At 50.2% G+C, this 13,783-nt stretch overlaps 1 protein-coding gene across 1 annotated transcript in view; it reads right to left on the reverse strand.

Moving 5' to 3' along the window:
- The window catches only part of CBFA2T2 (CBFA2/RUNX1 translocation partner 2), a 58,913-nt gene that overhangs the window by 9,101 nt on the left and 36,029 nt on the right, over nucleotides 1-13,783 (reverse strand). The window contains exons 2-6 of the mRNA XM_017735124.1: nucleotides 6,645-6,788; nucleotides 3,286-3,527; nucleotides 1,589-1,678; nucleotides 679-860; nucleotides 36-59 (exon numbers count right to left, since the gene is read on the reverse strand). Coding sequence (XP_017590613.1) covers nucleotides 36-59; nucleotides 679-860; nucleotides 1,589-1,678; nucleotides 3,286-3,527; nucleotides 6,645-6,788 — 682 coding nt within the window. The remainder of the gene's footprint in view (nucleotides 1-35; nucleotides 60-678; nucleotides 861-1,588; nucleotides 1,679-3,285; nucleotides 3,528-6,644; nucleotides 6,789-13,783) is intronic.

Genomic DNA, 13,783 nt, shown 5'->3' on the forward strand with positions numbered 1-13,783 from the left:
CCCTCTGGCCGGGGGCCCCTGTGGGCAGCGGCTCCCTCTCAAAGCTGCTGTCTTCCCTCCTGCAACCACACCAGCAGAGACAGGCATTCCTTAGCATCCCATAAACGTACTCAACGATGCAGATTTGGAATCAGCAGGGTTTGGGCAGCAGTGATTTTACCAGGGGTAAATGCAGAGCTCAAACAAATGCGCTCAATTTGTGAGGCGATGCACAAAGTGACCCCGTCAAAGAAAAGGGTTCAGGATGCCTGAGTGTTGTGATTCATCTCTCTGAGCATGACCAAATTAAAATTTCACAGTTTTTATAAATTTGAGGCATGCTCCACATAATTGCATAACAACTTTTATCTTGGAATAAAACGTGGTGAAAATGAAGCACATCCTTCCCAGCCCTGCCAATGCCTCCGTTCATTGCCTTGGAGGTGGGAAACTGCTCAGCTCTCTGGCTCAGGCTTTTCAGTGCTACCCAAAAGTCCCTCTGGGACAGAACCTGCCTGAAAGAGGAACCCAACCTGAATTCACAGTGCAGCAGGAGCAGTCATTGCAGTCTTAGAACAGCCAGAACAGTTGTTGGGAGGGATAAGATCCTGGATGCTGCTTAAAGCTTTGTCAGCAGCAAAGATAAAACAAAAGTCATGACTTCAACAACTGAGCAGAGTGACAAAAGCTGGTTTTCACCTGTCTGGACTGTGCCTCTTGCCGTTGCCATTGACCTCGATGAGCAGCTCGGAGGAGTCAGCGGGAGATGTGGTGTTGGTGTTGAGCAGGATGTGCTCGTGCTGTGCCAGGTACTGGGAGGGTGTTTGTTTGGCAGCACGGGCACAGTGCAGCAGCTCCCGCTGCAGCAGTGGGAGGTTGGCCTGGAAAACAAGCACAGGGCTGGATTACAGCAGGGCAGGGGTTTCCAGCTGTTCCAAAAGGTTTGGTCTTCATTAATACCCCAGAGCAATAACACCTGTGGCCCATGACCCCCGCTCAGGATCCTCCAGCTCCTGGTATCTGCACTGTCAGATTTACCTGTATTTTCCCAGGAGCCTGATGGTGGTGGACCCAAAATCCAAGTGTTACAGGAAGCACTGTGTGCTTCCAGCATCTAGTTACCCAGAGAAATTGTGGAATCCCCATCCCTGGAAGTGCTCAAGGCCAGCTTGGACACGGCTTGGAGCAACCTGGTCTAGTGGAAGGTGTCCCTACCCATGGCAGGGGGCTGGAATGAGATGAGCTTTAAGATCCCTTCCAACCCAAACCATTCTGAGATTCTGTGATTTAACCATCCCAGACAGACTCTGTGTGCCAGCACTTCAAACATTCTAGATCTGAACATTTGCAAATAAGATTATAGGCTCAGAAGCTGCCACATGGAGCTTGGTTTGCCTCCTTTATCTCCAGCACACAAGCAGACATATGTGGCACACGGCACAACGTCAGCCAGTCCCACACGGCCACCGCTACGCTCTCTGCAGTCTGTCTTGGACTCCAGCAGAATTGCTGTGGTGCTTGCAAGGAGAGCTTTCCCAGCAATGTCACACTGCCAAGAGGCACAGGCAGGCACACAGAGTGTCAGCAAGCCCCAGCAGCTCCCCGTCACCTTCAGGAAGGGGATCACAAATGGCCGGAGCGGGAAGTTGGTCGCCTCTTGCAGCTTGCAGTGAAATTCCTCGATTGTCACCGTTGAGTTCTGAGAAAAGAAATTAAGAAATGGAATGGCAATTTGTTCTTATTTTTAGACATGTGGGAAATGGCTCCAAACGAACAGAACTGGGAGGGAGACAGCATCTGCCTGTCCAGGACTGACAGTGTTTGCATTGGATCCTGGTGAAAGAAGGCCGGAAGGGCTCGGGCACCAGGGGAACTAGGGGAGGGGTGGGAACTGCCTGGCCCAGCACCCTCCCAGCTCCAGGGTGGGAGGCAGAGGCTGACTCCAGGGCAGCAGGACCCAGCTGGCATCTACTGCATGCTGGGGCAGGCTGTGGAGAGTCAGACTTCAATCCCAGCTGCTCAGAACTGCACACCTTCCTCTCCTTCCTCCCTTTCAATTCTCCTCATCTAACCTATCCGTGGAGTCTCATCAGCCTTCTGCTCACCATGGTCCTCTCCTGGTCCAGCCCTGCATCCCCTGGGGCTGCTCAGGCTCGGGAACCCCAGCACAGGTAGCATTTGATAACCTGCACGTACAAAACTCATCTCTTGCAGCAATTACCACAAGCCAGGCTGAGAATGACAGGCAGAGGGACCCGGACAACTTCTCATTCCCTCCCCAAAAGGGTAAGCTAAGGTACCACCCTACATCCATGCAATTAAATATGCTATAGAAAAGCAGCAGCAGCACTTTGCATTGAGTCCTTGAGCCCTGGGAGTGACCCTGAGGACATGGACAGACTCAGGTTTGCTGCCAACCTTGGAAGCAGAAATGCTCCAGGCTGCTGCAGTCTAGCTCCCTTCAGTGCCTGCTGAGCCTCAAAAGAAATGTGCCAAAAAGCAGAGATCAGTGCAGGAGCCCCACTGGGTGCCCCACGGGACCACAGTTGGCCAGGGCTCCAGGGCCTCAGTCCAAAGTCACAGAATGGTTTGGGTTGGAGGGACCTTAAAGCCCATCCAGTGCCACCCCCTGCCATGGGCAGGGACACCTTCCATTATCCCAGGCTGCTCCAAGCCCCATTCAACCTGGCCTTGGACACTGCCAGGGATCCAGGGGCAGCCCCAGCTTCTCTGGGCACCCTGTGCCAGGGCCTCCCCACCCTCACAGGGAAGGATTTCTTCCTAATATGCAATCCAAACCTCCTCTTTCTCAGTTTAAAGCCATTCCCTCTTGTCCTGTCACTCCATGCCTTTGTAAAGCATGTGGAGTATCATGTCTAATGCACTGGACAGCATTTCTCCCAGTTATTCTGTGTAACTGCAAACACTGGATACAATTCTGCAGCAAGACCCGTCCATTTGGGTTTGAAGGGTGTTCTCATGGCAGGGGTTAGGAATGAGATGATCTTTAAGGTCCCTTCCAAATCAAACCATTCTGTGATTCTGTGATTTACAGAAAAGCTTTGCCCAATTCCTTCCAGGTTTCTTTAAGTTTAGCTGCACACAAACTCGTGCCTAAGCCACTGGACCAACAGCTTTTTGAAACACACCAAAGGCACGGAAAAAGAAGTCACTGAGTTGCCCATGAAGCACAAGCACATAACAGCCTTGCTCAGCTACCAGCTCTGCTTGCAAAGACACAGACAGACAACACTGTGTGTCAGGACCTGGGAAAAGCCAGGCAGCCCGGGATGGTGCAGGACTTACCACCAGTGCCAGGACAAGGGTCCGGACCTTCTCCCCGATCTCCGGTGAAATGTCATTCCCAAACTGCTGCAGGGTGGTGAGGAAGCGCTTCAGCTTGCTGAGCTGCCGGGCTCCACATGTGGCTGGGAGCTGCTGGTTGGTCAGTGAGGAGGAGGAGGACGAGGAAGGGCCGTTGCTGAATCTCTGGGGTGGGGATGGGGCCCCGTTCAGCGTCGGGGGGGAATGGTTTATTCCGTTGGGCACTGCAAAGGGGAGACAGAAGCGATGCTGGGCACCACATGGGCACATCCCTGTGGTCTGGTGCTTGAGTGGGTCCATCCTCCAGCCAGGAGGCTGCTGCTGCTGAGGGGCAGCTCAGGTGGCTCCACCTCGCCTGAGGAGGGCCGACAGATCCTGTCCTGCGCCTGCCATCCCTCCCTGGGGATTTACAGGGAGTTTCGCAAACACAGTTGTTTTTTCCAGCCTGGTCCCATCTGCAACTTTGCCTCCTGTCAGTGGTGAGCATGTCAAAACAGACTGAAGGGCTGGAAGTTTGGGAACTCGGCAAGGGATTAGGATAAATTGTTGACATCCCCACGCTGTGGTTGCACAATGTCGAGCCTTGTCTGATGAGCAGCTGTGCACTGGGGGCCCAGCTTGGTATAAACCCAGAATTTCGGACTGAAAAGCACACAACTGGAAATAAGAGTCAGAGCTGATCCACTGGGTTTATCCTTAAAAACCCAGTCCTGAATCCCTTATGGTTTAAAGTGCTGACAAGGGGGCCACAAGGTATAAAAACCATTTCAAATGATGGTGTTCAGGGAAGCCCTGAAACCACCTAGCAGAGCTGCCCCTTGCCTGTGGGAGGAGCAGAAACTTGCGAAAAAAGATGCCAAAATTTCTGCTGCAGCTTCATGAGGATCATACCGAATCCTGATGAATCCAGTGAGGGGTTTTTCAGAGAAGACAGGAGGTACATGAACAGTTAAACCACTCTGGGGCGTGCCAGGGTCGGAGGCTGGAAAGGCTCCACACACCTGGACCTTCGTGGTGAGCACAGGAGGGAAACTTAACCAGAGTCAGTTAAGATGCAAGGAAAGATAAGGCTACAAGAGACCATCAAAGGTGGTTCCTGCTAACCAGGAGGTGAAAGCCCTCACAGACAGACAGAAGATGAGATGAAGGTGAAGGCCAGCACTGAGAGGATGAAGGTGCAAAGCCAATGTGAGCTCATGCCTTTTGTTATGGAACAAAGCAACCTGAAAAACTCCTGTCCCCACTCCCAAAGCAGCAAAGCAACAGGGACGGCAGGATGTACCCACAGGTACAGCTCCACACAGCACACCAGAGCTGTGTGAAAGGCAAGGCCTCTGGTAATTACTCATAAAGGCATTTATTTCACTATAAAAGGGTTATAAATAGGGGCGAAGCTGCCAAGAGAAGCTCCTCTCAAAGAGCAAAGGCTGTGCAGCTCCGTGCTCTCCGGCAGCCACAACTGAGGCGCTTTCCCCCTTCTCTATTTCACTTCCTCTTATTCTTTCAGATGAAAGCCTGGGAGAGCAAGGGGCTCTATTTATACCTCAGGACAAAGAGGGGCTGTGAGACACCCCTGGGGCTGAGGAGGACGCTCGGGAAAGGCTGCCAAGCAGGGAGCAGAGGATGCTGGTGGACAGGGGGATGCCACGGAAGCGGAGCGGGGTCGGGTGGGGGCTGCCGTTAGACACGGCCCCGTAACCGCGCTCTGTGTTTTTGGGCTCACCCCTCCTGACCCTCTGCCAACGGCACCACCGCAGGGCGGCTGGCAGTTATCTGATCCTGCACGTCACCAGGATCTGCTGCACCACAGACCACACAGCCGGGCCGGCACCTCGACTTCCAGGTGAGAGCACAGCGCTGGAGCAAGTCAGGCAGTGTACCAAGACCAGGGGGATTGCCAGTTTGGGGGCAGCAGGATGATAAAATTCCTGGGAACAAAGTCATCATCTAAGGCTACTCTTAAATTCTGCCTTAGGTCCTACATAGTCAAAGATTTTGCTGCTTCTCCAACCCTGCGTTAGTGATCCATAGGCAGGCATGGCTTTGTTCCAACTGCTCCAGCTCAGCTGCCCAAGCCATGGCCTTTCACAGGGCAGGTCACACACCCACCGAGTGACCAAGGGCCTCTGGTGCAACTGAGAAAGGAAAAGGCAAGAATGAACTTCACCACAGGTCGCATCTCTCATCTGTCTTGGAAAGAGGCAATTAAGTCATCTGCAATCAGCAGATTCAGACTTCTTGGCCCTTAACAGCATGCCAAGCATCCTCATTGGAAAAATTAATTTCTGTCACTTTGCTAATGGTCTTTTTCTGCCTGAGCAAAAGGAGAGCCATTAAAAACGCCTGAGCACATAAAGATGGGGACAATGTGTCTGGCGGGATAACCCGGTGATTAGTGCTGCTGCCAGCACCACGCAGCACATCAGAGTGTGTCCTCCAGGAGCTAGAAATCTCCGAATCCCACTGCCAGCATGGAACTCTGAGATAGCCCAGGCACTGTTATGGACAGCACAGCAACACAGAACCAGCTAGGGAACACTCTGTGCAGGGAAAAGGGGTGAGGAGAGCATGGAAAATATGTACATGCCATGTGTGGGGGTCAGATAACTCCATGCCCAACAAAGTAAAGCAGCTTTGCTCCGGAACAATGCCTTTAAAAAGACATTAAATAGCTTAAATGTTGGCTAAAGAAGGAAAGAAAAAGACCCTTTCTAGGCTGTAAGAAAAGGCTGAAGGTCCTTTCCATCCATGCAGTCACCTCTGAGCAACGCTCAGCTGGAAGAAGTGGGTGCAAGGCTGTGCTACAGCTGGGCAGGATCAAGACTGACTGAGGTTTAATAGGAAAGATTATAAAGAGAAGCTGGAGAGAAGAGAATCTGGATGGACAGCAAGGAATTTTCAAGGCTGGGAAATTAAAAAAAAAAGAAAAACTTTCTAATCTCAGCCGCAGGAATAAATGCAAAGTGAGATACAGCAGAGTGGGAATTAACTCCTCCAAAAGATAGAGCGGAAAGCCCAGCTCTTGCCTTGCTTGAAGCTGGCCTGATAAAAGATTCAATTTCTTAAGGAGTTTAGGGTGGAAATCAAGGCTGCACCTGCAAAGGGAAGGACTCAAGGCAGCACCAGGAGCAAGGTAGGAGCAGGCAGGGGGGATTACACAGCCTGTTCTATGTCCTGCACGCATTACAGAACTGCAGGAAAGCCCCAGGCCCCCCTCCCTCACAGCCAGGCAGCACCACCCGCCATGCCCTGGCTGAGACAGCCCTGGTGAGTTCTCTGAGCAGAGCCTTCCCTCCTGGCTAGAGCTGGTCCCAGGAAAAGCAGCATTACTGGGCTCTTACGTGCAGTCGGAGTGAAGGACACGGGCCGGGGGCCGCCGGGGTTGACGGGGGGCAGCGGTGGCATGTTGGGAGGAGAGGACCTGGACTGTATCTTCACTTCCACGGGCGATCCGGGCATCACTGGAACCCTCTTCTCACCAGCAACTGTACCAAGAGAAGGTGGCAAGGCTCAGTGACAGTCACTGACACACATTTCCCGCCCAGCACGCCAGGAACAGTTGTGAGGGTGAAGATAAGAGCTGGGGGAAGTCACGCAAGGCTCCCACGCCGCTCTGCACGGCCCCGAGCTGGGGACAGGCACGCAGGGTCATGCTCGTGGTGTCTGTGCTCACCACCCCAGCCTCCTGACTCTATCTCCTCACCCCTCATGCCTGAAGATGCTGTTCAAAGTATTTCTCTCAGTTTCCTTTGTCCCCATTTCAGATCTCTCTGATACTCCCCAGATGTGCCCACACACACCTCGCTGAGCCTTTCCAGAGGAATCACAGCCTCTGGAAGCCATGCAAAGGGGAACCTGGATTTGTGCTGTGCCAGACGTGACTGGAATGGTGGGCCTGGGGCTGCAGAGATGAGTTGATATCAGCTACTCACAGCCCCTCTCCTGTGTGCAGTCTCTACTGTCTAATCTACCACCAGCTCAAACTGCAGCTTCCTTCCCAGCTCAGGGGAAGTGTGACCACACTCCCAGCTCCAGTGGCTGGGATCAGATTCACAAGACAAAAAAGAGGAGACGTGCTCATGTAATAGGGGGGACGCTTTTTTTTTTTAAGTGGGATGTTTTGGGGTATTTTTGATTTTTAAAATGCAGACAACTCAGCAGATGAAGCCTAAGGATCTCCAAAGCACAGCTCCCATGGGAGCCAATCCCATTCCAGGGGTGCTCTGTATTGCACTGCCAGCATCTCCAGTGTCCATGACCCCAAACAAATCACCCTCTGAGATGATGGTCCCCACTCCCTGCTCTTCAAGCTGCCTCTCCTCTCGCTCAATTAACTCACTAATGAGATGTGAGCAGCTTGTCCCACCCAGGAACATGGCCGGGTCCCCATCACGTCCAGCTGCACCCCAGCTCAGGCTGTGAGGGAGCTCAACTCAACTTCCACCTCTCTCCAGTCATGCAAGCTGGGCTTGGGACCATTACCATCTAATTTGTTATCCACAGCTCTTACCAGTTGACCTGTCAGCTGCAAGAAACTCAGCTTTTGAGCCAGGGCAAAGTGATTAAATGCTGCATTCCCATAGAGCACTGAATAGGTGGCAAACTTCTGCACTGAAATACAACACCAACCTGCTACTTCTCGACTCCCAACAACAAAAACGCTGCTTTCGAGAGCAGGGAAGACACAAACTGGCACCTGAGCCCTCGTGCTGCTGTCTGGGATCTGCTCTGTCAGCCCCAGCACCTGCTCTGCCACCGAGCTGCCTCATTTATTTTCCTTATGGCAAGTCATGGGGAATGCCAGCGAGGTAACAAATGAACTTCATTATTCCCAGCATTTCTTTCTGCTGTTTGCAGGAAGGGAAAGCAGGGATGACACACACTGAAAATCCATGTTTTCCTGCCCTGTCAGTGCAGGTGGAGTAACTTGAGTTGGAATCACTACAAAATCCACGTCCCAGAACATTTGTGTCTTCATTTATCTAAGCCTGCTTTCAAGAAAAGGAAAAAATTCTAGGCTTTGCTTTCATGAAGTGGGGAGATACTGAAGCCAAGGGAAACTACTATTAATTTTAACATATAATAACTACATTAATCCCATATTGCAAACTACTAGACATGTGGTCCAACTTCCATACAACTGAACCCTGATGTGCAGACTCTCCCTGCCATTTCCATGCACGAATATGATGTTGAGATGAATAACCATGCATTGATGTAGGAATATAACATCATTTATACATGTAGGCACCTATTCCAGGCAGGTGAGTTTATCAGCAAGAGCAGGGAAAACCCCCTGACTTTCTTTCCTCTCCAAAGAAATGCAGCAAAACAGTGAGAGAGCTGATTTTGTGCACAAAGTTATGGGTATTTCTACCACAGAAAGTCTGGGTTCCCTCACCCAGGCAAGGAACGGAAACATTGCTAAATGACCCAAATTTTTCTATCAAAACAGCACTAATTGTGCCTCTCCAGCACTTGGTGTCAGCTGTGTGATGACCATCCAGGCACCCACTGTCACCACCTGCCTCCTCTTCCTCTCCCTCTTCCCATGAAACCCCCTTTCCCAGGTGTACATTGCCAACCTGGTACTGCCATACTCTGGAGAGCACAAAATCCTTGAGTTTTCTACAATTCCTTCCTAAAATGTTCCTAGGGCACATTAAGAAAGCAGAACTAATTTGGTTAATTTACAGGGAGGAAGATAAATTTCACATGGAATTTATAACCCCAAAATAAAACCAGCTACTGTGTGAGACACCAAAACTGAAGCCCACAAGAAGCCAACACCTTCTTTTCCAAGCCCACTCCAACAGACAAGAAGCAAACAGGATTGTTAAATTTAAAAGCTTCCTGCTAATGACCTGGGGCATCTATAAATGGAGATAAAAACCATCTTTCTGAAGCTCTTCATTTTTAGCCTAAACACATCCATTTAATGAGAATCATGTGAGCAAACCAGGCTGTGACCAAGGGCTTGAGTCAGCCTTGAGTTGACCTGGGGCTAAAACTGAGCCAGTGAGCTGCTCCCTGGAGAAAGGCTGCCTTCCTAGTCTCATTCTTTCACTTCCACCACTTGGAAATATTTACTGGCTCACCAAGAGCAGCTTTTCAGCGCTGCCTCCAGATGTGCAGGGAGGGTGCAGAGATGCTCCTTGAAACGTGTACAAGTCACTCAGCTGTATCACTCACCTAAAGAGTCAAATGCCATCACATATTTTGGATGATAGTCTAACAAGAATAATTGTTGTCAATGACTGAATGCTCCAAGTACCAGAGCAAGACACCTGTCCAGACTGGAAACATTGAACTGTTTTCCTTCCGAAACTCCTCCTTGCAAGCTTTACCTGGATTAGAAACCCAAATGCTGTTGCTACTTCTCAAGCAGTGCCTGCAGGAGCAGGCCAGACATGTTTATGGCATGACACTTTGGCTGCCAAGCTGCCAAATGTCCAAACTTTGCAGTGACATGTGCTCAGCTTTGCACCAGGACCTGCCCAGGGTAACCAGGGAAGGAGGCGGCAGCGACGTGGACACCTGGGCGGGAGAGCTGCCTCCCCGGCCTCAGACACACTGGAATTTCACATGGGAAGACGACTCGGAGAGAGCAAAACCCAATGAGATGCTGTTTTAGTCTTGGCTCCATGCAAGAATTCCATCTCCTCCCAACAGTGGCGGGCTGTGCAGCACAGATTTCGCAGCGCTGAGTTACAGATCTCAGACGCTCGAGCTGCCGGCTGGGCACGGGCAGCTGCAGGCACAGACCAGGCTGTGCTCCTGCCCTATATATTCATGTGTCCCATTTAAGGAGCCCAGGTGTGCAAGAGACTAGAAAGCCCAGAGCTGTGAGTACACCTGGAGCCCTCCCTCCCTCCCCAACACGCTGCAAGGCCCTGGGTTCATCTGTCTCTGCTCTGGCTGTCGGTGTGCACCAGATTTCCTTCGCTGCTCCAGTTCCCATCCTGGCGTAACAAATTAAAAAGGAACATATGTCAGGATTAAGTGCAGCTGATGACTTTCCTTTCTGGAGAGGAGAAAGAGCAAAGTGAGACGACGGGACAAGATGGCAAGAGAAAATCTGGGGTGTCAACAGATCCTCAGAAAAGTCCCACTCCTGCATTCCCAGCTCTCCAGCACCACAGCACATTTCAGAGGGGGCAGTTTCAACACCAACTCGAGACAGATTTTATCCTGTTTATGTTCTTTAAAGAAGTCTTCCACCTATGGTGTTTAGTATAGAGAGAGTGTTGCTGGGACAGGTAGTCCCTGACGAATGGCCAGCATTTACTTGCACTATAAACTGCATAAAGAAGCTGCTTTATCACTCTCTTCATGCCTGTGGTCTTGAGAAAAGGGAAAAAAAAACAGCAACAAGTTAGGGAGTATCTCAAGTACACTGGAATTTAAATTAATCCTTAAATTCCTTTGGCAATTAGAGAATAAACTAAGTGATGAAAAAGAAGTAAAAACAGGGCATGAGGAGAACAAAAAAGCAAGATAAGGAACTGGAGAAGAGTGACAGCGAGGCAGACAGACACAAATGGTCTCCTCCTCTTCCCAAAGTCCAAAATATAGTTCAAGGCAGTATCAGGAGGTGCTCCATTCTGCTCAAGATCTAGATTCCATGGCAGAGCCATGGATTTGCTGAGACCAAGGGAACAGAGGAAGAGCCACTGCTACAGTGCAGAAAACGTGGATGTTTTATCTGAATTTACACTGTAGTGTCTGCATGGGCACAATTTAATCCCTGAGCGAGCACATGGAGTATGTGCAGGTTTAAACCCTGCTATCAGCTCGAGACAGCAAAGCTTTCCTCCTCCCTCACGGGACATGGATTTAAAGCCTGTGGCTGGGTGTTTGGAGGGCTCCTACAGCAGGAACTTGGATATCTTCAAGCCATTCCTGATGCACGGGTAGGATTCCCCTCGATTCCCTGGCATGAGAGTTAAGCAGGAAGGATGAACCTGCCTGCCCTGGGAGTGACTCTGGAGCTCTCATTTGTAAATAAGCTGCAAAGAGTCAGAACCCTGTCTCCCCAATCCATGTGCCAGACTCGAGCTCTCCAGCTTTCTGCAGATGTTAAACCATGAAATATCTTGGAAGAAATAAGAGAAAAACCACATTAAACGTGAGACAGCCCTGCAACACCAGCAGCTATGCCCAGGTAAGGGTTTGCTTTGCTCTTTGGCAGCTTGCAGGATGGAGAACAGGCTCAAAATCAGACTTTGTCAGCAAAGCTTTGACCACCAAGTGGTTACATTGCAAACCTGTAAATTAACAAAGATATTTTTTGAGCAAAAGGCTGTGTACAAGCGTTTGCCCAGTGCTTCAGTCTCAGGAGGGAAAGCATGTAATGGTTTCAGACAGAAAGAAGAGGCTTAATCAAAGCAGATGTTTCCAACTTTCATCTAGAAGAGGCAGAACATATTAATAACCTAAAAAGCCTCTCCTCACCTCAAAAAGTTAAAAGCCCCAAATTCATACCTGCCTCTTGAGAGCAAGAGACTGGAGAACTGTCCCAGTAACAGCAGCCAAGCTTAGCTCCAGCAGGAAAAATTCTTTGCTCACCCATGAGCCAGGTCTGAGCTTGTTCCGGAGCCAGTGGACAAACAGACACCCCAAAGGTGATCCAGCTATCCCAGAACATCCCCCAAAGCAAGGGAGATCAGCCACACTCCAGCCACACCTCTCCTTCCACTGGCCCTGACACCTCAGGTGAGCACTTGGACTAGAGGCATGAACTACAGATCACCTAAAAGTCAGCAAAATACCCCCTTCCTACAAACAGTCCTTGGAACTTCTTTCCCCACCGTTTACACGGATCAGAGTTCCTGGTTTAAGATAAAGCAGTGCCAAACTTGGCTAAATGGATAGAGAGGCCATTGGAAACAGGGAAACGAAGGAGGGACAGACCTTTAACAGCCCCTTCTGACCCACACAATTCTATAATTCTACAAGCAGCTCAATGTATCACCGTGGAGGACAGGCCAGGGAAATACCCAAGCCCAGCCATGCCAGCCCCAGCGGCCCCAGCGAGGAGGATGTGCTGCAGTTGGCTCATCACAGGGTCCCTGTTGATCGTCTGAATGCAGACGAGAGGCAGCATCAGTGTAACCTGACCCGATAATGTAAATAGGGTGAAATGAAATATGGTTCGCCACCTCCCCAGCTTTGGCGAATGTTTATTTTGAATAACATGCTTATCTGCTCCAACTGCTCACCATCTGTTTTCAGTCTCCACCAAGCTAATATTTTTCACATTTAGGAACTGAGAAATGGGAAGAATTACATTTTAATTTTATTAACATCTTTCCTCTGCTCCAAGGTTGCCTTTCCCTCCCCTTGATGGCTCTAAGCCATCTGTAGAGCACCTTTGCAGTTCTCCAAGGCATGCAGATGAGAGGTGATCTACATGCAAAGCAAGAGCATCATTACTCAGGCTTCCAGAAGATGCCATTTACTGCTTCTCCACCGCAATTCCCTCCCTCACCTGCTTCCAGACAGCTTCCCCCAAGCTCAAACTCAAATCACATCGTCAAGGGAAAAGTAATATTTTATCTTTTTGCGGCATCGCTGCATCAAAAAGCGATGGAGGGGGAAGACTGAAGATAAGCATCAGGAACAAGGCAGCCAATACAGCAGCTTTCGGGAAAAAAAGGATGGTTGGGTCTGTCCCAATTTGGAGACGTTGGGAGGTTTGTAGTCAAGATGACTTCTCTATACAAATCCCGACATTTATTTGCACGAGGGGTGGTTTCTAGAGGTCTTTCTTTGCTTGAGTCAACAGAAGGTCATTTACAACCAGAACTGCAGGACACAAGTGCGTGGCATAACCAGGTCACCAGCAAGGCCTGGTCACACAAGGTCCTTGTCCATCCTCCTCCCTCCAGGCCACGGAGCTGGCCAAGATGATACTACAGCATCTGTGGCAGTGGGTAACTCATGGCACTGCACAGATACTTCCTCCACTCCATGTGATCGGCCTATTTTTACCCCATTTAGCTTGGGTTTATGGCACATGCCGGCTCCTGAGCTGTAAGATGCTGTGGGAGTGGAGAGGGCTCGGCACCTCGCAGGAGAGCCTTGCATCACACAGGAGGGAGCTGCTGAGCCTGGGATAGGCATTTTATAAATCAAAAATAAATGCGTGTATCTCCATTGCCATCTAGTCCTCTCCCACACACAGCTGTTTCACTTTAAATCTCAATTCAATGTGAAACTCAGATAGAAGAACTTGAAAGAGCAAAGTATGTTATCGTTTGCAAGCAGTCCAGAAAGCAGTTAATAAGGGAAATAAGATTAATAATTTATTCCTGAAGGCAGACTGCAGATCTTTATCCGTCTTGCCCTTCAGTGATTTTTATAAAATCCTGTTAATGTGCCTGGCTCTACAAACTCAGCGGTAGCACAGGTTGGATTTCGGAGCAGTTCCCACCCAGACAAGGCGGCTGCAGCTCCTGCTCTGCCTGTGCCATGGCCT

The sequence above is a fragment of the Corvus brachyrhynchos genome, unplaced genomic scaffold (assembly GCF_000691975.1).
Source record: "Corvus brachyrhynchos isolate BGI_N302 unplaced genomic scaffold, ASM69197v1 scaffold125, whole genome shotgun sequence".
NCBI classification, from domain to species: domain Eukaryota; kingdom Metazoa; phylum Chordata; class Aves; order Passeriformes; family Corvidae; genus Corvus; species Corvus brachyrhynchos.